The 27,310-nt window shown below is 35.3% G+C and overlaps 3 protein-coding genes across 4 annotated transcripts; 1 reads left to right on the forward strand and 2 right to left on the reverse strand.

The window, feature by feature from the left end:
- Positions 1–104: 104 nt before the first annotated feature.
- On the reverse strand, positions 105–11,986 carry LOC125062596 (aspartate--tRNA ligase, cytoplasmic). The gene is made up of 13 exons (XM_047668608.1): positions 11,850–11,986; positions 9,027–9,144; positions 8,007–8,163; positions 6,813–6,948; positions 5,679–5,853; positions 5,191–5,335; positions 4,019–4,170; positions 3,331–3,497; positions 2,624–2,739; positions 2,336–2,490; positions 1,831–1,942; positions 1,569–1,628; positions 105–231 (listed from the first exon to the last, which is right to left on the reverse strand). Exons 2-13 carry the CDS (start codon positions 9,135–9,137, stop codon positions 128–130), a joined length of 1,590 nt encoding a protein of 529 aa, XP_047524564.1. The 5' UTR covers positions 9,138–9,144; positions 11,850–11,986; the 3' UTR covers positions 105–127.
- Positions 11,987–12,261: 275 nt separating this feature from the next.
- Positions 12,262–15,486, forward strand: LOC125062571. The gene is made up of 5 exons (XM_047668576.1): positions 12,262–12,518; positions 12,713–12,876; positions 13,100–13,275; positions 14,287–14,357; positions 15,095–15,486. The coding sequence occupies exons 1-5, from the start codon at positions 12,430–12,432 to the stop codon at positions 15,435–15,437; spliced, it is 843 nt and encodes a 280-aa protein (XP_047524532.1). The 5' UTR covers positions 12,262–12,429; the 3' UTR covers positions 15,438–15,486.
- A 1,375-nt stretch (positions 15,487–16,861) lies between these two features.
- On the reverse strand, positions 16,862–27,286 carry LOC125062714 (protein PF3D7_1417600-like). Of its 2 annotated transcripts, XM_047668797.1 has the most exons (6): positions 27,180–27,286; positions 22,378–22,425; positions 18,956–20,910; positions 18,475–18,667; positions 17,876–17,922; positions 16,862–17,093 (listed from the first exon to the last, which is right to left on the reverse strand). In XM_047668797.1, exons 2-6 carry the CDS (start codon positions 22,418–22,420, stop codon positions 16,911–16,913), a joined length of 2,421 nt encoding a protein of 806 aa, XP_047524753.1. In that variant the 5' UTR covers positions 22,421–22,425; positions 27,180–27,286; the 3' UTR covers positions 16,862–16,910. The 2 variants fall into 2 exon arrangements, with proteins under 2 accessions (XP_047524753.1, XP_047524754.1); XM_047668798.1 differs by lacking the exon at positions 22,378–22,425 and having other exon boundaries at positions 27,180–27,275.
- Between the last annotated feature and the right edge of the window lie 24 nt (positions 27,287–27,310).

The raw sequence follows: 27,310 nt of genomic DNA on the forward strand, positions 1-27,310 counted from the left end.
TTTCCAAAGATACGTAAAAATACAATAGAAACCAAACTTTACTTTTTATTAAGGCCGGACTTTGAATCTCAGCCAGTACTGAGGGTAGTTTTAAAAAAAAGCGATAGATTGTATTTATTTATTCATATTAAGGAGTGACCCTCTTAGGGTCACGTGGGAACATTGATGTCTTCCTTATGTTGTCCAATCCGAGGTATAACATCACAACTCGTTCCAAGCCAATCCCACCACCTGTGAAAACCACTCGTTATTACTACGGTCCGTTATTTAATTACTGTTACGGGAGCTTAACATTTTTATTGATACAAAATTTGGTCCAAATTTTTGAAGTGAAACTTCTTTATCGGGGTTGGAAAAAAATTTAGTGTAACATTTTTCGGTTACGCGTCACATGTTTCAGTTACGCGTCACATTTGACCGTTACGCGCGTCTTTTTCTCGTCCCTACCACGGTTGATTCGAAGAGATTCTAAACCATTAATAACAAAAATTTATAATAACTATAACAATGATACTAAAAATTATATTACAATTTATGAAATTCTGTAATAATCTTAGTGGTAATAAGGTAAAATGAAATAATTGTATTACATATTTGTATTCAAGTCTGTGATATTAAAAGCCTTTTGTTAAACTTTATCTAATTTAACTTTATTTAACCAAATTCTGTAAAGTTAGTTGCATATAGATAATTTTTCGAAAAATAAGGTCATAAAGAAGTTTCACTTCTAACGTGTGTACACTAGTACACGCACATTTTTTTGTAGGATAAATACAGTATCAAGTTCGAATCCCGGTAAAATTAATAGAAATTGTTAAAACACTTCTAAACCCTTTATTTTATTAACAATAGATTTTATTATTATTTAATAACAATTACAACCCAATTTTGAATCATGAAATAAATATTTTAATTTTATCTTAATAATTTTTCAAATACAATATATATGTTAACGTAAAATTGTAAATACCGTTAGATTGTAATCTATCTCGCGAGATTATAAACTGTCGAATGATTGTGAACCTCAGCGTACTGCTTACAATTAAACGTATTATTATTCGGTAGATTGTACTCTATCGAAGTGAAACCGTAAATTACTATCTAAAATTGTCAACTGTCCGAAGGTTGTCCCCGATTGGGCGGCTTTATAGTAGACCGTTAATTAGTAATACGTTAAATTGTAAGCAGTACGTTGAGTTCACAATCTTTCGACAGTTTACAATCTCGCGAGATAGATTACAATCTAACGGTGTTTACAATTTTACGGTGACATATATATCTTAATAGTAAACATATTTAGTTCAAAGTTTAGTACCGAGTTCAATTCCCGGAAAAATTAATAGAAATGGTAAACACTTTTAAACGGTTTTTTTTATAGTGTCAATATAAAAGTTCACTGAATCAAGAATCACTAAAAAATAACTATTTTAGATATATTATGTATTTAATAGACCCGAGTTCAAATCACGCTAAAATTAACGAAAAAATTTAAAACACTTTTAAATCCCTTTTTTCTTTTTTTTTTAATAAAATTAATACATTTTTTTAAATAAACAACAATTCCTTACCAGCGTGAGGTGGACATCCGAAGCTGAACGACTCTATATATGCTGCGATTTTTGAGATATCTGAAAAAAAGAGACATAAACATACAAAGGTTTTTACGTCTTTCAATATAATTTTTCAGACTTTCTAAATAATTTTTCGGACTTTCTATATAATTTTTCGGGCTTTATATATAATTTTTCGGAATGTCTATTTAATTTTTCACATTGTCTATATAGTTTTTCGGACTTTCTATCGAATTAAAAAAAAAATGTCTCTACCAACCTATACCATGATGCAGGGCGCGCTTCGTCAAGAACTCAGGATCATGAATCCTCTGAGCCCCACTCAGTATTTCCTCACCCCTCATGAACATATCGTAGGAGTTGGAGTATTTCTAGAAAAAAAAATACCTTTTTCAACAGCTGGAATTTTGGAATATTTCATAAGGCTGGTCACGCACAAGACCATGGGCGGTATTAACATCTGCCCATTTCATTACAAGGGGCACTCGTTGCCAAAAAGCTCGCAAGTGCGTTGCCGGCCTTTGAAGAAGCCTCTGTCTTGGGGTCTTATACAGGTCTAAAGAGCCTGGAGTATTTTTAAACCATCTTTGTTTACAACGCAGTGACGTCACAAAATTTGAGAAAAAGTACACTTGTCTGCACAAATGCTAGTTCTGTACAGTGATACATAAGTTCAGGGATTTTTTTAAAGGGCAGGTTTTTTTATATCTCTACGAACGCCATATTTGTTTACAACACTGTGACGTCACTGTTCAAAAACTTACCTCATTATTAGGATCGGGCATAGTGTAAAATGGCCGAACAGCCAACGGGTACTTGTCCAAAATATAGAAGTCTGTGTCATATTTTGCCTTAACAAGACGCCCTAGAAGTTTCTCGTCTGGTGTCGATAAGTCGTCCTCCTCACCCACCGTTACACCTGAAATGGATGGATCGTTTTTATTAAATTTTGCAAGTTTTCTAACAAATTTTTACGTTTAAAAACTCCAATTAAACGTCAAACTTTAACTGTCACCTGTCATACAAGACTAACCAAAGAAAAAAACACATACCAGCCTCCTTCAACATCTGTACGGCTTGGGGGAACTCCAGCCGCAAAGGTGGGTCCAAGAACTTAAACGGCTCAACTTTGAACTGTTGACCCACGGTTAAGATTTCTGCTGAGAATCTGTAAGTTAAATTTTAGTTTTAATATTTATATGTTAAAAAGCTTTTTTCGTAAAAAAATGTTTTTTATATTACAATAGACAAAAACAGACATATCTGCAACACACCATAGACACACATCTCTGCCACACACCATAGACATAGACACACATATCTGAAACACACCATAGACACACATCTCTGCCACACACCATAGAAATAGACACACATATCTGAAACACACCATATACACACATCTCTGCCACACACCATAGACATAGACACACATATCTGCAACCCACCATAGACACACATCTCTGCCACACACCATAGACATAGACACGCATATCTGCAACCCACCATAGACACACATCTCCACAACACACTATACACACAGACACACTTCATCTTTAGAACACACCATAGAATAAACACAAATCTTTACAACACACTATATACAAAAACAAACAACTCTATAACACACCATAGACAAAAACACAATCCGGGACTATAGACATATTATACTCACATTTCTACAACACACCATAAACAAAAACACACAACTCTAAAACACACCGTAGACACACATCGCACAATATGTTTAAAAACTCACTCGTCCTGCAACCCTCTAAAAATGTCTGTAAACGTCTGACCGATGGTCTTCATGACCTCGTGGTAATGGTGTTTGAAGGACATTTCAATGTCGAGGCCGACGAACTCCGTCAAATGACGGTGGGTGTTCGAGTCCTCGGCACGAAACACCGCACCAACTGTGAACACCTAATAAAAAAAATTGAATTCAACATTCAACGCTTCTAGAGGCCATGGATTGACCCGTTGCCTGCTGTTATATAATAAAAATAAGATGGCGTCGCATTAGATGACGTAACACGCTTGTAAACAAAGCAAACGTCATGTTTTTTACGTGTAATCAAATTGAAATCCTTTTATTGATATGTTTAGAAACTCTCAAACGACAAGGACTGGATAATAAACAATAAATTTTAATTTTTTAACCGTCCACTAGATGGCGCACAATTCATTTAAAACGCGGTATCGTTATTAGTTGTAAAGAGATTATTTCTTAAATTTTTTATTTATTTATTGACCTCTTCAGAAGGCCACAAAGTTAAAACTATTGCCCTAAAATGATATAAAGGAGTTGATATGACATAAGTTTTAGTTTGAATACCATCCGCTAGATGGCGGGCCTTCCATTTGTAATATATTTAAAACGCGGTATTGTTTTGTTTTGTCAATTATATTATTTCAAATAAAAAATCTCTCAAATGTATCTCTACCTTATCAAAATCAGCTGCTATAGCCATTTGCTTATACAACTGTGGACTTTGTGCCAAATACGCGTTGGACTTGAAGTAAGACACGGTGAACACGTTGGCCCCACCCTCTGACGCGGCCGAGATGATCTTGGGCGTGTGAATTTCAACAAAACCTGGAAAAATATCTTTGATATAGTTAAGTGACATGCGCGTGCGACCCTCGTGTCAGAGGAAAACATCGTCAGGACCCAATCACGCAAAGACTGATCACCTACTTGCCTCATGAAACTGATGAGACCCAGACCTAAAAGTGTGGCACTCGGGGACTGCCGCGGTAAAGCTATCGCATAGCATTTTATATCAACTTATGCAATTATAAATATTTATTTATTGAAGTTATACTTCTTTAGGCGCGTTATGAAAAATTGATGAGAGTGAAATTTTACGATGCGCGCGCACCGTGACACAAAATTAACAGAATGAAGTTAGTTCAGTAGTGAAGTTAGATGGCATGAAAATCGATAATAACTATGTTTAAGTTGTATATTCTACTATTTTTATATTTAGAACACGTGTTTTGTAACAGTGCAATTAAACAGTGTGAATAAATAAATATTATTTTGGTGTTTTTATTTAATCAATTTCATATACGACGGTGATAGTATTTAGTAATAATAATTTTATTGATTACTTTTTATATTTATCGTTAATCACTACTGCATTTTAGTTTTTTTTTTCCATACGCCAAAGAAGTATAACTTCTAACGCGTGTACATAAGTACACACACTCTTTTTTTTATTATTTTTGCAGTATTTTTTTCTTTGATATAATTCGTAATTCAAGTATTTTCTTTGATATTAATTCAATCTACCACTCTACCAGACTCAGACTAACACGCCTATATAGTCTGTCTCACTCTTACGCGTAGCGGCTGCACGATCACGCTAGACCGATGTGAGACGCAGTATGCGTTCTGTCCCGCTCTAACGGGTATTGGCCGCACCGATATTACGTCATCGTGTGTTAGGTTTATTTCTTTACGGAATTTCTTGATTCGATCGCCGCTCAAAGCCCACGATATAATCTATGCAATAGCTTGCGCCATCTATTGACCGTTTTAAATAACAATAAATTTTTTACCTATCTGACAATTGACAAGAGTTCTACTTGTAAATAGTTAATTAAAAATAACCTTTCTTAGTGAGTATATCCCTGAAGAGTCGGCACACGCCAGCTTCGAGTCTGAATATGGCCTGGTTAGCCGGAGTACGAAGGTCCAAGATTCGATTGTCCAGCCTCGTGTCTTGGTTCACACGGATTTTTAGGGCTTCCGGGTCCTGTGGAAATAGAACAATGAAACCAACTCTCACCGAAGACCAGTATTCTTCATACTGCTGGCATTTCTGGGTCGGTTCTCCCGAATACTAAGTACTTTTGACCAAATTCAGCCAAGAACTTGTCATATTGTCAATCTCCATGATATTTTATCACATTGGAACGGGTTTTTCTTATAGAAATCAATATTTTGGTGTAAATAAATACGACTATGAAAAACACTACGCCGTGACAATGCAACTTGTCGATAAAACAGAGCGTAAACTAGCGGCCCAGACTGTTTTACCGACGTTTGAACAGATATTCAGGGTGTCGGTTTTTTGTGACTGTGTGATAAATACATACATCCGTTTCCGGTCTCGCCGCGTCTTCAACTTGCAACGGTAATTGCGTCTTCGCCGCTGACACAATCCAAATTTCAGTAGCGAATAACTCATAACCCTTTATCGTACACGATTCAATTGGTGAGGCGGTCTTGACCACTGTCGCTTGAACGTCTACTATGGACTCTTTGGAGATGCTGAAAGGGAAATTCAATTAAAATATAAAGGGCTGATTTCTGTTGCAAGTGATCAGCCATCTAAGGGTCTAAGGTTTCCTCACGATGTCTTTCTTCGTACGTTTGAAGGTATTACAATGTTCTCCCTACAACCTATTAGGTCTAGGGCCTATGTATCTGTTTCTTAATAGGAAAATAAATGATCAGCCTCCTGTGCCTGACCTGTCAAAGGTTTCCTTCACCACGTGAGGATTATTTGGTAGAATTAGGACTCGATATACAGGTGCCTCAAAAATCAACACCAAGCTGAAGTCGATTGACAGAGTAGGCGGAGGTGACCACAAAAAATTATAAAAACAATCTAAGTCACGTATCAAAAATACAATAGAAGGGACGACCCGGTAGAGGAGGGGGCAGATCAAAAAGAAGGTGGGCTGATAGAAATATTAGGGAGAGAAGATGTCAGCCCACGGCTGACCAGTCGACCTTACCCCACACAATTCTATTGTAAAAAAAAATCATTAATTTTCTGGGGTTAAATTACCTGCCCTATCACCCAAGTCCTAGATAGACACAGATATTACATTTATTACTAACAAAAACACACAAAATAACAAGAATCAAAGAAAAAAATAAAATAAAAAATACAATGAGAGATATAAAGAAAAAATCCTTTTCGCATACGGTTCGTGTCAAGTGTGTAATGAGTGTGTGCTGTTACCACATCTCACTTTGCGTGAGTGTCCATACCATGGAGTGTTAGTATGTATGCAGCAAATCCTTCCACACGTAAAAAATATTGGCAAATGGAGCTGATGTGTGATGGTCCTTGCTGTGCAGTTCCATCCAACATCATTAAAGACAGCTGCAGAACGTGGCTTCAACGGCATAGTATACCTTCTCTCGACTCAGTGGCTGGTAAACCATCTCACAAAACCCTTGAATAAACACGAAAAATAGAACAGCCTGTATCAACTTACTTGCCAGTAAATTTGACCATCTGCTTGCTGACTCTCTTCTCATCATTGACGCTGATCAGCAGTTGAATAGTAGCACTATTCTGTCTCAATACGGCAAAACATTGCTTGCCTTTCGCTCTTGATGTTTGGAGACGAGCTGCAATCATGAAATATAAATAAACCCTACAAGCTTTTAGGTCTGGGCCCTATGTATCTGTTTCATGAGGCAAGCAGGTGATCAGCCCTCTGTGCCTAAGGGTCTAAGGTTTCCTCGTGATGTTTTCCTGTACACTCAAATCGACTCCAGGGATGAGTTACACAAAGCTTGGCCAATATTTGTTGTATAGTTAAGTGATACCCATAGACTTGGGTTGCCGGCAAAATTTATTCAATAATAATAATGTAAATTATTTCATTAGGATGACAGCACACAAAATCATAGACATCTTACAGACTTGTCAATGTCATAGACGTCCTACAGACTTGTCAATGTCATAGACATCTTACAGACCTGTCATTGTCATAGACATCTTACGGATTTATCAATGTCATAGATATCTTACAGATTTGTCAATGTCAAAGACATCTTGGCAAGAGACGGAAAATGGACGAACTCAAACTAATAACAGACTACAACTGGATAAGAGACGCAAAGGATAGAGAACAGTGGAAAGGGTTAGAGGCACACCGAAATCCGAGATATAATGTAGTGATAATATATTAAATATCACAGCTCACAGAATTTTGGAATATAAAGGCTTTATTATTATTATATTATATCATAGACATCTTACAGACTTGTCAAAGTCAGTGTCAAGTCAATAGTGAATAAACAAAAAAAAGTATACAGTATTTTTTACAAATTTTGGAGTATGTTTAGTCCTGGCTTCGATTAGATTATATTATTAAATATATAATTGTTAGACATGGTTTTTTGTGGATATTGATGTCTTCTATAAAACCAGTACATAGCTCAATTGTCAATAATTTCCGAGGCATACAGAAATCTCTATTGGTTAACATACCTTAACACTATCGTAATCTATACCCTGTGTTCATTAGGGATTTAGGATTGTAATCGTGAAAGAACCTTTTTTGTCTCCAGTTTTGAAGTCTGGAGGTAAACAAATTCTTTAATTTAAAGCGGAATTACAACTTCTAGAAAACATCATGTGTCAAATTCAATATCTTTGACAAGTGGGAGTCGTTACTTACCTCTGACCCAAACATTTTGTCCGGCGAACTTCTCACACAAATCCTTTACATCAACATACTCTCTTTCCACATAAGACCCATCCGATTGAATCAGCTTGTACGTTCCATATTTGCCCTCAGACATGTCAGGCTCGTCATTTTGAGCTTGTATCGGGCCCTGGAATATGACAGGAACTATTAACCTTCTTCTATAATAGACCATTTATTTAATAGTGACTACAGATATACAAGTTGTTATTTTTAATTCAGCCTCCATCAAGAACTCGCCGAAACTCTGTCTAAACAAGATGGCGTCGCAGTTGATGACGTAACATACTAGTAAACAAAAGTTTTTTTGTTAATTGTTCTTATTAAATGACACATTTCGTCCAAAAATAGTCTTCGACGAAAACTGACTGTGTTAGGATTTGACAGACAAGGATTTGACAGACAAGGATTTGACAGACAAGGATTTGACAGACAAGGATTTGACAGACAAGAATTTGACTAGTGTGTGACCGTTTTGTGTCACGTAACCTATAAAAATTCAATTCTACTCCATTAACGCTTTAAAGACATAAAAAAATCCTATTTAGTGCAGAGGCTGTTTCAGCGCAGAGGAATCATTCACCCAGGTAGTCCTGGAATGCGTTGTGGCTTCAGAACTCGAAATCCTCGGAGCAGTAAGGTCGCTCCGTAAATCGAAGTGCCTTCTGAGCTTCCGGAAGGAGCTAGACTGGCTAAATTAGCTAGGACTTAAGGGAGGTCTGGACCTCAGATTTCTGTATCTGTTTCAAGATCATTTTTCTATCTAATAGGCATGTAGATAATCAGCCTCCTGTGCCTGACACACGCCCTCGACTTTTTGGGGTAATGTTAAATGCGCACATAAAAAGAAAGTGCATTGGTGCACAGCCGGGGATCGAACCTACGATTTACATACATATTCCATTTAGACATAGCATTTTAATAAAAAAAAAATCAAAATCATTAATTCATATAGGTAACACAATGTACACTTAATACTTATGACTACATTACCTTATGCTCCGCCTTCTTTAGCTGTTTTTCAGCTGCCTTCGCTGCTTTCTTCGCCGCCTTCTTGCTTGATACATCACCTTCCATTGGTACTTTCTCTTCTGACACCACCATTATGTATCTGGAATTATTTACCAGATGTCAACTTAACTTTTTAATTTCTTATATTTATTTTAGACTTATTTTAGATTAAGGGTCTGTTTCACAATGTATGGATAAAGTACCAAATAGCTATGCAACACATAAATTATTTCGAAGACAAATTGTGCTATTTGACACTTCATCGGACTCATAACTTATGGTGAACTTATGTGACGAATAGCGCTATCTGACAGTCGTGAAGCACAACAATAGTGTTTATCCTACCAATAAGTAATAAATAGCTAATTTGGAACTTATGTAGAACTTATCCGTACATTGTGAAACAGACCCTAAGTTTGATAATTGTATAATTTTTCAGTGCTAATTGTTATTTTCAGCCTTCAACTATGGGGTAGTGCTTGTAACTCCTCCATCATGCGCATACAAAGAATGCAGAACATTATTCTCCGGACTATCAGTAATGTCCCCTGGTATGTGACTAATGCTGAGATCCACAAACACCTGGGAATGCTCACAGTGAAAGAAGAAATAACAAATATCAAGACCAGATACAGGGAACGGCTAGCAGCCCATCCCAATGCCCTTGCACGACAGCTCACGATGCAGAGCTATGTTAAACGCCTTAAGCGAAAAGACATTCTATAATGTGAAGAATTATGAGTAGATGTTCTCACTGGAGGACACACTCCGAACGAGATAAGCATCCAACATATTTGCTAAAAGTGAAAGCACTGATTGCAGATGGAGAATATACAAAAAAAAAAATTGTTATTTTATTTGATAAGTTGGTTAACCACCTCTTGTAACCCTTACAATTTTTTTCTTTCCTTACAGGGTTGCCTGGAAGAGATCCCTTGCTAGCAATAAGTTGCATTCCTAATTGTTTATTTATAATGTAACGAAGTTTAATAAATTAAAAATAAATAAGCAGTCACTAATCTCTTCAAGTGTAACATACCTTTTGATATTATTTACACTAACTTATCCCTTTTGAGTAAGTGAATCTAGTGTTATGTGTATATGAATGTAGTATTGGACACAATCATAGTGTGAATACAATCAAGACAATCTCAACGCTAGTCTAGAAAATCGGACATTCTATCTTTTTTTTTTAATTACCCACATTTATAAAGTACTAACATCATTTAGTGGTATACAAGAACTGCGTTTTGCACATCCTTTAGAAATTTAATAATTCAGCATATATAAATACTAACCTGGCAAATGTGAGTGAATAATTATTCCTATTAAATCAAGGGATTGGTGGTAGAAGAGAGATTGCCAAATTATAAGAAAATTAAAATAAAACTGCAATGTGTGTTCCTAATCAATCGATTAAGGGGTATAAAAATCGTAAACATACTATTCATATACACAAAAAAAAATCATAAAAACCAGTCAAGTGAAAATTTGGTTACAAACACTATGACGCTAGAATTAGATATATATGGGCTTTAGATTTCTCTCTCTTTCTTGATTTTTTTTCTTAACTGACTAGATCAGCCATCTGTGCTTGACAGACACCATTATTTCTGTCTCCTAGACATGCTGGTTTTCTCACACAATCCCACCAACTATCAATTTTTATAACATAGCACATTGTCTTTCCTTAATATTAAATGAGCCTGAGTATTGCTTAACAAAGCCAAGAAAATTTACTACCTACCTACATAGAAATCATCAATAAAATAATATTTGAAGCTAATATAATATTGGGGCACACTATAGTCTATAGATATTAACACATAGCCATTTTGATAGTATTGTATTAGTCATGTTGAAATGATGCAATAGTGGTGACAGAAATATCAATGTTTAATGAGCTGGAACTCCATATAGCAAGCATAATCTTTCAAGCTTTACATGCCTACTAGCTCAAAACAAATATATTATTTTACCTGGCAATTTAATCCTCCACTGCTAAAATATAACCTACTTTATGTATTTAAATAGTTATTGTGTCACGGTCTTTATAATCAAAGTCCTCCCAAGTTTTATGTGAATTTTTTTAGATATGTTGGTAGGTTGGTGGCCATTTTAAGTAAGCCATTTTAAATATAATTTATATAATAACTATTTTCAAGCCCAACCCATTTTTATATTTTCAAGATTTGGAATTAATAATACATATTAATACCCCACACTTGAAATAATTTACCTATTTAACTAACACAATATTCACTAGAAATAATTTATAAGGCAAAGCAATGTTTTACAGGTAGTTTCACAAATATTATTATTAATACATCCAATAAAATGTGAGATGTACTAAAATTGTAATAAACTTTCAATATTATTTTATTGTCAGATGTGTGTGATTTTTGAAAGCAACTTTTTCATACAGACAGATACAAATATTTAAATAAAAACCAAGAGTCAAAGCTATAAAACCTTACAACGTAACACTTGAAATTATTCAAGCTCTTTATACTTAATCAACAATAAATTTTTAATGATTGTAATTATATTTTATTATATATTGTATTAGATTTAGAACAAAAATATTATTGACAAATATCAACATACTATTGCCACATTGTTGGTAACATAAGCTATTTATAAAACGTGCCTAAGACTAAAAATAATAATTAATAAACACAAATTAGATACGAGCTTGAAGTTGATCCAAATATAATATTAACCTTAGGTAGTCGTATTAGTTTTAAAAGTTTAAGAAAATATGAGTAAAATGCCACGTATAATTAAAACATTTTATTTACTCACCTGTGCGAATTCCACCGGTTATCAATATAGACTTTGATAAAAAAAAGTTATACAGTTTTGAACTTATCTAAAATAAAAAAATAGGTTATGTTCGAACTTCGATATGATAACTTTGAAATGACATTAGCATTGTTTTATTGCATTATGATAATCGACAGATGTTACCATAGATAGTCAAAAATAAAACAAACTAGAAATTGTATGTTAAATCCTAGATTTTTGGATTATGGTAAATATATATTTGAGTATGAAAAATGTATGTGTATAAGTTTTTAATGAAATTTTTTTTAATTTTCAATTCATTATATAATTAATTCAAGACTTTTAAAGAAGTTTAATGATGTGATCTGTGACATTATTGACAGAATGAACGCGGAAAATTTAAAATAATGACGCAGATATAAAAACTTAGACACTAAAAATATCATTCAGTGGAGATTTTCGGTTCCGTTTTTATATGACGTTTGATTCTGTCTATAAATCAAAATATTTGCAAATGTATAAAATTACAGTTCAAAATGCTCAAAATTATATCCGGTCCTGACTTAAAATTAATTGGGGCTAGTTTTATTATATCAAAATGCCCGTATTCACCGCTAACATCCCAACTGTGCTCAAGATTGGTGATAGAATCGAAATCGGAGGTCGTATAAAGGAAAATGCACGAAAGTATGTATAACTTTATTGGCTCTTAAAAATTTATATAAATAGGCGGAGGTTTTTAAAAAAATTCAAACATCGCGAGGTTAAGCTAGTGAAAACTTTAATTAAAACTATATACAAACAATAATACACAATTTAATTATACAATCTTGTAGAACACGTATTATGCTGTGGCGAATATTATCTGTATAATTTTACAGAATGTCTATAAATCTGTGCGCGCAAGAGGGAGAGGAACCACGTGATGTTGTCCTCCACTTCGACGTACGTTTCCATAGAGACAACATTATATCTCTGTCTCGGAGGAATGGTGTTTGGATTGGAAGCGGGAATTTGGACACGAATTATAATATGTTTGTGCCTGGTATGTTTTAAAATCAATAATTTTAGCTACAACGAAAATCATTGTGAATACGTAATACCCTGAAACGCGCTGTCGAAGTATTTCCCGTTTAGCATATATACATATGTACTTTTATACATATTTAGACTAGTCAAGGGATTCCTAGGTTAGAGGAACTTTTCACCACATTGTTGGGTTTTTGACCATCAGACCTCTTGGATCTGCTGATTAAAACAATTTTCAGGTACCATATTCCGAATAATTTTCGAAGTAAAGGACACGGATGTGATAACAATATACTGTCAAGGCAAATTCCATTCAAATTTCCTACCGAAGATCCCGCTGACTATGGCGAAGTTCCTCGTCGCCTGGGCTGATGTGGAAAGAATTACGCATTGCTACTTCCACATAGGAGATCAGGTATTTCAGGAAAAGTCTTTGTGAGATAATATTTTTCACTAACTTTGTCGAGAAGCGCGCAGGTCATTAGGCAACATTGTCTGACTGAAGCAATCTGTGGTTGGAGTTTAATATTTAATGAAATAGACGGCGCTTTACCAAAGAAACAGAGTTCTTTAGTCAGGGCCTTAGATTATGTATATTTTGTATAGAACAGACAAACGGGCAGCAGGCTTACCTGATGTTAAGGACGCTTAGTAGAATTGGTTCGGAAATATTTTAGTGAGCAGCTGGTTTCACATAGTGGTGTGATTTTCAGCGTACTCAATTACACGTTGTATATGTCCCACTAATGGCCATAGGCCTCCTCTCTTAGACGAGAGGGAATGGTCTGTAGTCACCACGCTAGCCCAATGCGTATTGGAGACTTCACATTCATCCATAGAACTTAATATGTCTTGGGCAGGGTTGGGTCGGGGGCCCGTGGCATTTTGCCAGCCCTGCCACCCTATTGTTACACCACTGCTTGAAACCAGGGGCGTCCAGGTGATATGGGTGGAATTTCGTATTCTGCCGTTCGATAATGAAATAGATGGCGCTGAACCAAAAAACCGTGACCCTTGGTTGAAATTATTTATTTCTAATGGGCAAGTAGGTGATCAGCCTGCCGGTAACGTGTTCCGCTCTACAGATTATACAGGGTGTCTCGTAACTTAACGTCAAGCTGATGGATGATAGTGGTGGTATGAACCTTAGAAAATTAATAACAAAATTCTATATCACGTATTTTTTTTAAATATTGCCATTCAAAAGGAAATTTAATGTTTACACCCTGTGATGTTCTATTATTATATATTACATCCAACTATTCTACTACATTGAAAGATGTACTATGGTAAGTGTCATAAAATATATAACATTTAGTAAATACCACTATCATCTGATTTGGGCTTGACCCTGATTAATGGCACATCCTGTATATCTAAAAATTCTTGACTCTGATGATAGCTATAAAATCTACCGTGGTTTCAGGGTGTGGGTGATGAAGCTGGTGTAGGAATTCCACAATCACCAAGACAGGGGATTCCAGCTGAAAAGAGATGGTAATGTTGTTCAATTCCTGGACGTTTAATAGGAATTATCATTTCTCTATGCCATTTACTCTTTAAAGGCAAGTAGGTGACAATATTTAGCGTTTTTCATTGATTTTTGGGTTAACCATTAAATTCTGAGTCAGTGCTAACTAGCGGCTAAGTGCGGACTAGCGAACTGTGTTTCACCCCTTCGGTTTGACATCCCCAAGCTCCGCACGATTTGGTTCGTGGTTTCTTGTTCAAAGCAAGCAAGCAAAGCAAGCGAAATCCTTACATCCATCTTTCCTAGACGGTTTAATACGGGTTTCTTTTAAGCAGCGGTTTAATAGGCATCTCCTGGACAGATTTGCCCATCGTATCGCGCTAACGAAGTATTTTCCGCTCAATATAACGGATCTGGATGTCCAATTACCGTAGCTAATGGCAAATTAAAAGCTACCCGCGCGGCAAAGCAAAATCAGAATCAGATTAGGGTTACCTTCAGGCGATGGCTCCACTGGAACGGACTTTTCTCGCGACTCCTGCATGACTCAGACCTCAGCTTGGGCCATCATGGATGGGAAACTTGCCTAAAGGAACGATGGCTCACTGGACTACACCTTCCCCGGTCAGTTTGAAGGAAAGGATAGTTATATATATCCTCAGCGGGAAATATTTCGATGGCGCGATTTAGGGTCTTCACAGAGATTACGTGTCGTAACAGTACATATTTGAGGCACAATGTTTATAAAAGATTTTGTTCTTAGCCCACGAGTCCACAAAAAGACCAGCTCACCGCACCATCATTCATCAGAGAGTTCCGACGATGAGAATCCAAGACCAAAAGCCGAAGGTCTCGCTGACAGATTCTTCTACGACACACTCATGTGCCAAACGCCGGACATGAAGTTCCCTGAAACGTCATACAGAAAGTACAGAGAGTCGGACATAGATAAGAATGAAACTGAATTGTCGGATGTGTCGAAAACGCTAGAATCCTCCCTCGCGGAGTCCGATGAAATGCATTTTAAAAAAAGAACGCGGAGGGGCAAGTTTGCGCCATTTGCGCAAGTTGTCAATTTTATGGGAAAGGGCGGGAAACGAAATTAACGTTTATTGTGTATTGTTATCTATTGTTTTATAAATTATTTACTGTCTATCTCTTTCATTTTCATATACCTATAGCGATGTTTCCATGAAAATAAGCTTAGATCTTATTGGCATTTAGATTTTTAATAATCCATAGATTTTAATAAATTAATTTAACTTAAATTGTGGTCATACAGATTAATTTTCTTTAAATAAAAGTCTCGTTGTAGCCACGTGAAACGGATTGCCCGTTTGTGTATATTTAGTAGGTTTTTTATAGAGCCTTGTGTAATGTGTAGTGATGCCCATGGACGCAGATGGCTCGCAAGTACGTTGCCTCCCTTTGACGCTCTTTCTTTTAAGCTGGGTACTGCTTTCGTGCCGATATTATCATTAACAATGCTCGATCAAGACTATCGAATCTTTCCCGCCGTAATTCAATAAATGGCTGGACCGGAATAGTTCAGATTTTTTACAATTAGATGTTAGTTAAGTTATAAAGTTTTTATTTAAGATGTGTGTAGAGTACTAGTACAAAAAAAAAAATGCCGGACAACGGTAGTGACACTTTGCAAATATTGATAGTATTGAATCTGCGACATATATATATATTGGTATACAGTATACCTAGTATCCCAGTAAAACCTTCCCCGGAGCAAGCGACATGAAGAAAAAAAAAACAAGAGTGTTTTAATAATTTTATTACTTTATAAAAATATGTATTTACAAACAAATTATTTACAAAAATATTAATTAATAGGGTCACATGTAATTTATGACTAAACAAAATCCGTGATATTTCAGTCAATTTACACAAAAACATAATTAATTAGGTAGGTATATATCTATGAAAACCTTCTTTAAGAATGACACAAGTATGTTTTTCATTTTAACAATTTGTATATAACCATAACCACCAACTAACTAAACCCTATTGTAAACCAACACAAACTTTTAATCTTTTAGCTTAGTTTAACCACTAGTGATCCAACTTAAACCACTCCCTTTCATCACTATAATACAATTTCTAGTTGCTATTTAACTTAAGTTTTGTGTCTATTTTACACACTTTAACCCAGTTAACTTAGGGGCGGTTCAAGTATAATTTATCTCCCCCCTCCATTTGTCAGCAAAAGTCAACAAAGCTCTTAAAAATAATAGTAAATAAACGTATTAATTTTTATAGGCATCCTCGAAAACGAATTTCGTTTTCAAGCATAGACAATGTGTGTGTAATATGTGTAAAAAATTAAATAATTACTGTTGACGTAATCACCAAATATGAAAATCAAAGACAAAACTATAATTTACTCAAACCTGACACTATTTAACTTAAGGTTCTTGGCCATTTTACACTATCATTTACAAACTTTTACCTCAGTTCAACCGCTAGTCAAACCACTGGTTATTAAACACCATCAATTTCTGTCTAAATCAAACAACTATAACAAAATACACTTTATTTACATTTGACCTAAATTAAACTACTCTGTCCTAACTTTTACCACTGTTAACAAATGCGATTATAACATCAGCCTGCTCTTCTTTCACGCCTATAGTTAGCAACTGTGATTTTGAAACTAGCAGGAGTGATTCGCCGTCGATTTCGTGCTCGTAGAATGATGACGACGTCCCCTTCCAACCACTGCTTGACAAGTGGTTTGTCAGTTGTTCTATCTATAAGAATTTGTCAAAAACGTAGTGGTTTTTGTCATGAGATTCATAACGGTTATAAACTTAGTGGTATGATGTTCGCGATGATAGTTCGCGCCAAATGTGTGATTCAAAAGAGTTTGCCGATGGGTTATGTCAAAAGTGTATCGAATATTAAAATCGTTTGTCAAAAGTGTATGTCAATGGCTTATGTCAAAAGTCTATCGTATATTAAAAAAGTGTCGTGAAAGCGGTATTCTATGTAGTGTGAATGTAATATGGATGTTATAATGTAAAAGAGATTTATATATATATATATGTATATATATATACACATATGTATATATAGCTAATAACTGATTTTTTATTTCTCTATATGGCAACGTAAAAAAAGTGAACTATTCAGAGAAAGGCGTTTAACTAAATTACTCAGCGTCATATTTGTATTAGAATAATAAAATGAAAACGTTTTTAATACATAACGTGTTATTTGTATTTTAATAAACAAAAAATTGACACTTTATACAAAGGTTTTAATCATTATAATTTTGTTTAAAACAAAACAATTTAAAAATACTTAAAGTACCTAGATTTATCTTTTAAATACCTAATGATTTTAAAAACCCGGGTTCGACAAAATCTAATTATTATTTACCGGTGTTTGTAAAATGTCTGAGATAATATCAGTTATCAGATAATATGTCCAATTATATTTGCCGTAATAATTTAAAATGTATTTAAAGTATTTTAAAAATAAGTTCTGTAGGATCGAACCTACGACGAGTAGGTACTAAATATATATTTACCGTCCAATTTTTGATAGCAGCTGGTGTTAGGCGACTGAATGGGTTTCCTAAAAAATAGAAATTTGATTATTGTTTTCTAAAATGTACGAGTATATTAATTATTTTGTTTCCTAAAATAATTTTCAATTTAAAGGTTAAAAAAGGCGATACAACGCTTGATGTTTGTTTTTCTTCCTTAATCATTTTGGTATTCGTTCAGAATCATCAAAACATTAATTACGTAATAAAAAAATTACAAATTTCAATCCAAAATCGAAATCAATAGGAAAAAACATTGCTTCAAATATATCTAAATCAGCTAAACCGATGTCAATGAAACTAAAACTGTTAAAGTTGGATATTTTATTCAAATATGACTAAGGTCCATTATACCAAAGCTGATGACCACCATTGGAGACCATGGGTTCGATTCTCGGCTCGAAAATAGCAACCAGCTGCCATTCATTCCAAGTTCAACTTAAGAACCACAGTAATAGCGCCAGCTACGCACTTGCTATTCTCCTGGTGTTAGGCCCTCGAAGCCTATCGTTATTTAAAAAATTCAGAATTGTTTTCCTACCCTCAAATTCAAATTGAAGGTAGTTCACCAAAATACATACCATCACTAATCAAACATTCCGTTTTCTTTATCTTCGCTTGTTTTTCATTTAATAATTCTTTCTCATTCGATTTCTCTTCATCTGCCTGTATGTTTGTCTCTTTCACAATTGCAACCGACGGTATCTCATCTTCCAAATCTTTGAGGGCATCTGAACTGAGACGAATCGTTTTTTCAACGATCGGTTTGTGAATCTAAAAACATTATTAAATGACTTTTAGTTATCTAGACTGAGATCCGTGAAGTAAGAATAATGTTAGTTTAACTTAAAAAAAATAACTAAAAATCTTAATTTACTAAATTATCTTAAAAAAATGGTTATTTAACGAAATAATATACCTTAAAAGTGGTAATTTAACTAAAAATGGTAATATACCTAAAAATGGTAATACACTTAAAGTGGTAATATACTTAAAACTGGTAATAGACCTGTAAAAAATAGTAATATAACTAAAAAGTAAAAAAGTGTTGAATACACTTACCGGAAAAGCCACATTGGACTCCTGTATAACGAAACCATCCAAAACATGTGTCAAGACATAGTCTTTATCATTAACGTCTTTATTAAACGCCTTATTAATTTTATCAATATCTTCATCAATTGGAATATTTTCCTTCGTGTCGACATTCAAAATTCTTCCTCTTGCTTGTGTAAACACAGTTTTTCGTTGTAATTTATCTTCATTAATATCTAGTACGAGCAATTTACTTTTGAGTTCATCAGGAGACTCACTTTTACGTTTTCTATCTTCGTTACGTGTATTATCTTTGGATTCAGTCTGAGCTGGCTTATCTTCGACATCATTTGTATTATCTAGATTAGCATTTAGGATTTTGTTATGTTCAATTTTTGGATTATTCCTTTCAAGTTTTACTTTTGTCGGGGTTGATTTAGTAGGACTAACGATATTTACATTTGCAGCTACTGGTACACGAGCCAATCCCTTTGGTACAGGTCCTTTCGTGGCAATTACAGAATTTGTACCAAGACTAGGCCCATTTATGGTATTAACAGAATTTGGACCAATATTAGGTACATTTATTGTATTTACAGAATTTGGACCAATACTTTTGATAGAATTTGGGATTTTAGCAACGGTAGCTACTGCATTATTAACAGCAACATTACGTAATGGTACACTTTTAGCAATATTGATTGCTCCATTTGCGTTAACACTTATTAAACTTGGCACATTTTTAACAGTTGCATTATAAGCTGTCAAGTTGGCTGTTGGTTTGGTTTTGGCATCATTTTTGGCCATATTGGTTATTGTACTACTTGTATTAGACATTACAGGGGTGTTTATACAATTTACCCCATTACTAGGCAAATATAGATTAGAATTTGGGGCGACGTTTGATATTACTACGCCATTATCTGTCATACGGTGTAATGTATTAGGGCCTATATCACAATTGCTTGCTGCATTAGACATTGCTTTGAATGTATTTATTGACATATGAGTCATATTTGGTACTTGGGACACTCGATTCGACGCATTTATTTGTCCATTTATGGGAGTTGCATTCATTGTTCCCATAACATTCGTCATAATTGTATTTTCATTTGCGTTTAAACTATTATTAATTACCCCATTTATAGCATTATTGGGGTTATTAAAATTGCTTGCTCCGTTTATGTTTACATTCGTTGAAATTGCTTCATTTATAGCAACATTCGCCATAGCTCCTCTATGCATATTTAGATTTACATTGTCGCTTGTCATTGCTCTGTTTATAGCAACATTCCCCATACTTACTCTATTGTTATTTAGATTTAAATTGTCGTTTGTCATTGCTCCGTTTATGACAACATTCCCCATACTTACTCTATTGTTAATTAGATTTAAATTGTCGCTTGCCATTGCTCCATTTATGGCAACATTCCCCATTGTTACCCTATTGATATTTAGATTTGAATTGTCACTTGTCATAGCTCCATTGATGGCGTTTGTCATTGATATATTTATATTTGGGTTTAAACTGTCCCCTGACATGCTTGCATCATGTATTCCTCTAACATTTGCAGAATTAACTCCATTCATCACATTCATTGATCTAACATTAGAAAGACCATTCATTTCGTTCATTTGCATGTTCTGTACTCTCTGGATGTTGTTAGGGTATCTTACTCTAGGCTGAATCTGTCGGTATGCCCTCGGTCGGACGCTGCGTGTTGGTCGCATCGGACGGATTTGCATGAAATTTGTCTTATCTTGGGTAATCGGTGGGTTTTGATAAATCTGGTTCGATTCTACGATAAATCGTGGGTCCACGTTCACATACATGGGGTTTTGGACGTACTGTTGTAAATATACATTCTGATCTACGGGCATATATGGCTGTACATAGTTCTGCACGTAGACGATTTGAGCTGTGCTGTTCTGCAGCCATGGTGGGGGGTTGTTCGGATTGATCACTAACGCTGGTACGTCGTCTGAAAACAGAGGATTCTATTACACTAAACCATTCTAGAGCGTTAATCATTGTCAATCTATTCTGCACATACACACTATATTTGACAGTGCTTAAGGTGAGATGCTTAGAGGCGATGAGAAACTGATCGTGGTTGGTAACACAGAAGGCAAAACGTCACGTGGCCGTTCACCAACCAGAGAGACCGATAAAGTGAAAAACTCATCGTCCTTAAAACTATACACTACAACAAGAGAGGCGCTGGACAGAAACCGATGGAAACAGATTGTCCGCTTCAGATGTTTCCTTGCTGACCACGACGCTCAGACATGAGCTACCGACCGAAGAGAGAAAGAAGGCCAGATTGCGACTTGGGATCAGGTCACCTATCTAATCGGCGAATCGGCGAAGTTATCTTAATTTTTTTTATTTTTTGAATCCTACCGCTGAACACTGTACTTAATGTTTATTTATGAACATTAAAAATACTTCTAAATATACTGCTCAAATCAAAGAGAGAGAGAACTGATATTCCGCCACTCTTTTAAATCTCCTATTTTACTGGTACAGCACCTGTTACCATTATACAATCTAATAACACCTTTATAAGCGTGATTAAATAGAAGCATAGGCATTACTGTGGGAACACGAAAACAGATTCAAGGTGAATCAAGGTCAAAAATATTTAACTAAGTCAGACTTGAACCAGTACTAGGTCAGTCCAACCAGTCACAAGTAGCACCCGTTCAGGGATACAACGCTTGGACCCTTTCCATATTGTAGGAAGATATCAAAAATCCTGTTGGAAACCTCACTCATGGGATTAAAAAAAAACTCGTCTGGTCATAAGACAGGTGAAACGCCACGAAGTTTGTAAACAATAGATTTGAAGCACGATCTCATAAAAAGGCAAATAGGCGTTATGTGCTTGACGTGGTTAATTTCGTGTCTAATTAAAAGGCAAATAGGTGTTTTGAGCCTGACGTGGTTTATCCGTGTCTAATTAATAGGCAAATATGTGTTTGACGTGGTAAATTTCGTGTCTAATTAAAGGCAAATACCTATGTGTTTGACGTGGTTAATTTCGTATCTAATTAATAGGCAAATAGGTGTTTTCTGTCTGACGTGGTTAATTCCGTGTCAAATTAATAGGCAAATAGGTGTTTGACGTGGTTAATTTAGTGTATAATTAATAGATAGGCAAATAGGTGTTTGACGTGGTTAATTAAGTGTACATAATTAATAGGCAAATAGGTGTTTGACGTGGTTAATTTAGTGTATAATTAATAGATAGGCAAATAGATGTTTTGTGCCTCACGTGGTTAATTTATGTCTAATTAATAGACCAATAGGTGTTTTTTTATTAATAAGCAAGTCTTTGGTGCGATGGCGATTATTGTGTCCGGTATTCCATAACAGCTAATAAAAAGATAATCCTGGATTCGCAGCACCTCTGTTGAATAGCATTATTAAAATGAGCGTCACATACCTCGCTGAACCAGCAATTGAGAGTTATAAACTGGTAATGACATTGTACCTAAAACAAAATATTTTTAATTTTAGTCAGTTTAACATATAGTAGTGTTGGCCTAGTGGCTTCAGCGGGCGACTCTCATCCCTGAGTCGTAGATTCCCGGCTGCACCAAATCACTGTCTATGTACGCATAACACTTGCCCGTACGAAAGAAAACATAGTGAAGAAACCGGCTTGCCTTAGACCCAACACTACGCCGTGGGTCAGGCACAGGAGGCTGATCACCTACTTGCCTATTGGATTGACAAATTATCATGAAACAGATCTGAGGTGCAGAGAGATTTTTTTTACTAAGCTATCAGGCAATTATTCCAGGCAAGGCTGGACTGGCAACTGGCACAGACTTCAAAAATAATATCAACTACAAAAACCCATATTTTATTGCACAAACGGACAGGAGGCTCAACTGATGTCAAGTTAGCCCATAGACTCAAAGCCAGAGGGCGTTGCAGGCCTTTTAAGAATTGGTACATAACTTGAAGGACCCTAAGGGTACACAATCACAATGTATGGATAAAGTACCAAATAGCTATGCAACATATGAATTATTTGGAAGATAAATTGTGCTTGTCACTTCATCGGACTCATAATTTATGATGGACTTCATGTGACGAATAGTGCTATCTGACAGTCGTGAAACGCAACAATAGTGTTTATCCCACCAATAAGTAATGAATAGCTAATTTGGAACTTATGTAGAACTTATCCGTACATTCGAAACAGACCCTAAGTAGATTTGGTTCGGTAATACTTCAGTAGGCAGCTGGTTCCACATAGTGGTTGGTGCTAAAACTTAAAACTCTCAGTTGTGGAAGGGACGTCGAGGTAATACCGGTGGAATTTCTTCATCAACGTCTGATGAAACTCAGATTCAGAACCGTTTAACTCCTTTTAACACTCTCCACGTTAGTGAAGATAGAGAGAGACCCCATACGTCTGGTCGTCCATTTATACAGTTACAAGCAGTGGCCCGGAGTGAAGTAACATCTGGTCATGCTGAGCACACCAAGCTTCTTGTACTTGTCGTCGACAAACAGAAGGACGTTCGATATGTCGACGCCAAGTATACCGATGCTGGCTGTGGCTTAAAGAGTGTCTTCGAAAAGAAGAGCTGATTCGAACACAGCACTATATTTAAATTATCTAAATATATACGACAAAATACTTTAATTATGTAACCAATGTGTGCTATGATAAAATATGAGCCTGTATAATCGCGAATAACTCGAAAACTGTTGAAGTGTTTACCAATAGACAGTGTGTCTTATGAGCAAGGTTTTTAATAAATAATTAATTATGATTTTATGTAAATTGACTGAAATATAACAATGATTGTCTAAACTGTGTTTAATCTGAGAGGCATTTTCTGCCGCTGAGTGTATTATGTCTGATATAAGATGCCGCTCTCAAGCCTCTTAACGTCATAAGAAATTATTTCCAAAATCACTCCTAAGTATCTAGGATTCCGAGATCTCGAAAATACCGAATTCTCGCGAGATTGTAATTCTCAATCCCACGAGATCTCGAAATAACGATCACGACTCGAGATTCTAGATAGACTTCGAGATAGACTAATTCTAACACAATCACGAACGAAAATATCTGTATTTTTATTCTCTTAATAACTAACTTTTAAATTAAATAAAGGGCAATAAAGGAATGCCACAAGGACCAAACTTTAGAATTGTTTTAATTTTCTATTTATGAAGTTATAATAATTATAAATACTGTACCTATATTTGTGTGTTGGAAATATTTTTTAGATATATTATATATAATTAGATAAATACAAAATAACACATATATTACAATATTCCTTACCTACAAAGTAATAATAAGAGTAATTAAATTTGCTCTCTTTGGAAGACCATTTAAAGCTGGCATTTCTTCACTGAGTTGCGATTATTACCTAAGAAAAGCACCAGCTCTGGGGTCAGCGGTACCATACATCTTTAATTAGCTGTGCACCTCACCAAAAGTCTACTTCAAAAGGATATCTCGCTAAAACTCCATCAATCGGGATCCAACGTCAACCCTAAAACGTGGTCCAGCACCGGCTCCAAGTCTTCGTCAGTGTCTCCGTATTATGGTCCAAGTGGAAGCCACTGTGAACTACATTTCAAACTGCTAAACCAGTTGATATAGATAAGACTTGGAGCGAGAAGATGCCGTGAAGAATCCTTGGAGCATAGAACATTTATGGTTCCCTAATAAAGATGTATGGAGAATTTAATTTAATGTTTTTCATATGGAAATGTCAAAATTTTGAATGATAGATTTATGACGAACAGGAGTCATGTGACGTTTCTGACTTGATTTTACTGTCTTTGATGATGAGGGCCCCAATCTCACCTGATGTTAACTTAGACGTGGCCTATCGGAGGACACGCCTATCCAGGAGCTGAGATGGAAGGGGCCAAGAAATTGTGCGGGCACCTGGGGTAATCAAAAACGAAGGGGTGAAACTCCAGCTTCTAAATTAGCGTTGTTTGAAAGGGGAATCCACCAGGTGCCCACTGAAGTTTCCGAACTGATTTGACTTAATGGTCTTCAAAGAGCGTACCTAACAATTCTTAAAGGCCGGCAACGCACCTGTGAGAGTGGTATTGAGAGTGTTCATGGACTTACTCACTTAACATCATCTGTACCTCCTGCCCCATGTTCCATGAATTAAACCAAGAAGGGGTATTAGCGCCACATATACAAACAACATAGTATGTGGCGCGCTACATATAAAAACTGCCCACGACCTCAAAGTTGAGAATCGAGTGACTAGGCTAACATAAACTCGTAGAACGTCCTTCATGACCTTACAAACTTCATCCCGCTCTTACACATCGCTCTATCTCTCTCCCTTACCCTCGCATTCTAAATTCAAATCAGCAAAAAATATCAACTAATAATCCCATTAAAATTCCAGGCCTACACAATATAATATACACCTTATGTGATTAAAATAAATACGAAAATTGTATGAACGTGTTGTATACCTCAAAATCAGCGTTGCGTTAGATTTTCAACCGTAACACATTGTAATAAAGTACAGTCTACTATGAATAGAGATAAATTGTTATCTTTTAAGAGCGTTCCCTTCATGGGACGGCGGACATTTTATTTTTGTTCTAGTGATGTATGATGTATGTCGATAGGCGAATGTAATTTTGTTTTGCTATTTATATTTCTGTCTTACTAAATTGTTTATATTAATATATATAATATTTTCACTATATTCCAGTGTTGGCTTCAGCATGCGATTTTCATCCCTGAAGTCGTAGAACTCTGGCTGTGCACTGAAGGCTTTTCTATGAGCGCATTTAACGCTCACTTGTACGAAGGAAAACATCGTGATGAATAGATTAATTAACAAATACAAATAATTTTTCTCGTAACGCCCCTATAAATAGAATTTCCTACACAAATAATATACAGAACAATATATTAAGGAAGCAGGCACACATACACATAATTACGCACAGACACACCAATTTTTAAAAGTACAGTGATCCCCCTACAACGCGGTAGTCCCGGGCTGCGTTATAAGAAATCGTGTTGTGTAGGACTATGCTCGTAAAACCGTTTGTTTTTTGAACAAATCAAAAACATGGAACACGAATTTTATAAAGCTATTTGGTTTAATTTTGTAACACAATTGAAACAGGTGCAAAGGTACGCAAAGCAAATTATGGACTTGACAAATCATTATTAATTACACTACAGAAATCTCCGCGTTATATAAGAGGCGGAAATCGCGTTATAGGGGGGATTATTGCATTATATTTTACGAGGTAGACGGTTCATGGCAATTCTTTGTTAATACATTTAGTTTTGAATGTTTTTTTAAAGCTATTGCCTACTACTATTATATACAAATAAATAAATGGTAAACCACGAATTTTAGCGAAGTTCGAATTGCTGCAAATATCTTGATATTAATTTTATAATCTTGATTAATAAATTAACGTGAAGCTGATAAGAATTATTCTGTCCAGAGGCTTGTTCATATAACTGCCACGGCTCTCTTTCCATACAGACTCTAAGGACCAAATTCTAGAACGTCTAACTTAAATCTAGTTTCAAGGGCTGTGAATCGTTTTTTTCTGTATGGAGTTTGAAATATTGGACAGCTCTCAAGACGAGACTGTGACTTGAGATACTAATTATAATATAGACCTAACTGTATGAAATCCATTTATTCTATGCTAAGCTATATTTCAATTAAAGAGAGCACAATATATAACATTACAAATTAAATATCGATAAATCTCTGGAAAAACTACATCCCTAGCGTAATTTATGGGCCGCCATCGTCGTGCTGCAAATCCCAACCGAACTATAAATAAGTAGAACGTGTAAGCAAGACAGACTTATCCGGTTTTAAGGTGTTAGAAAGAGAAGGCAAATCAGCTGTTATTCGAAATCATGGATTATAGTCGATGTAACTCATTGTTATTATACTGCTTTCACAATAATATAACCGCGAACATATAGGTAGCCATTTTTAATTATGAAAATATTTAACGATCATCTTGTCAATAAAAAAAATAAACCGTTCAATAATCAAGTGAAACTAGAACGAAACGTAAACATCTATTTATTTCATAGAAATAAGGTTTAAATTTCCGTGACAAAACTTATCGAATTCCGTTGAGTTGAGTGACATTATAACAATACCACGAATAACAAGAAAATGTTTATATCCCCGTTATATTTGATATCAATAATAAAAATAATAAGCTAGAAACATAAACAACACTTACCTAAACCGGTAGTCAGCTGATGATTCTTCAAATAGCGAAAAAAGTATTAATTGTATTAAAACGCTCCAATAGCACAGACTCACAACATGATTCAATACGTAATGGCGGCCGGTCACGAATACCGAAAACAC

This window comes from Pieris napi, chromosome Z (assembly GCF_905475465.1).
Source record: "Pieris napi chromosome Z, ilPieNapi1.2, whole genome shotgun sequence".
NCBI classification, from domain to species: Eukaryota; Metazoa; Arthropoda; class Insecta; order Lepidoptera; family Pieridae; genus Pieris; species Pieris napi.

Coding starts and splice junctions, on each gene's coding strand:
- LOC125062596 (XM_047668608.1), bottom strand. CDS start 9,137: ATGGTGGTGTCAGAAGAGAAAGTACCAATGGAAGGTGATGTATCAAGC. Junction 5,854..6,812: donor ATGGTCAAATTTACTGGCAA/GTAAGTTGATAC, acceptor TTTCCCTTTCAG/CATCTCCAAAGAGTCCATAG. Junction 4,171..5,190: donor GGATATACTCACTAAGAAAG/GTTATTTTTAAT, acceptor ATATTTTTCCAG/GTTTTGTTGAAATTCACACG.
- LOC125062571 (XM_047668576.1), top strand. CDS start 12,430: ATGCCCGTATTCACCGCTAACATCCCAACTGTGCTCAAGATTGGTGAT. Junction 12,519..12,712: donor ATAAAGGAAAATGCACGAAA/GTATGTATAACT, acceptor ATAATTTTACAG/AATGTCTATAAATCTGTGCG. Junction 12,877..13,099: donor TTATAATATGTTTGTGCCTG/GTATGTTTTAAA, acceptor AACAATTTTCAG/GTACCATATTCCGAATAATT.
- LOC125062714 (XM_047668797.1), bottom strand. CDS start 22,420: ATGTCATTACCAGTTTATAACTCTCAATTGCTGGTTCAGCGAG. Junction 17,923..18,474: donor GGAATGTTTGATTAGTGATG/GTATGTATTTTG, acceptor TCTATTTTTTAG/GAAACCCATTCAGTCGCCTA. Junction 17,094..17,875: donor CTGCTATCAAAAATTGGACG/GTAAATATATAT, acceptor AAATTCTTATAG/ATAGAACAACTGACAAACCA.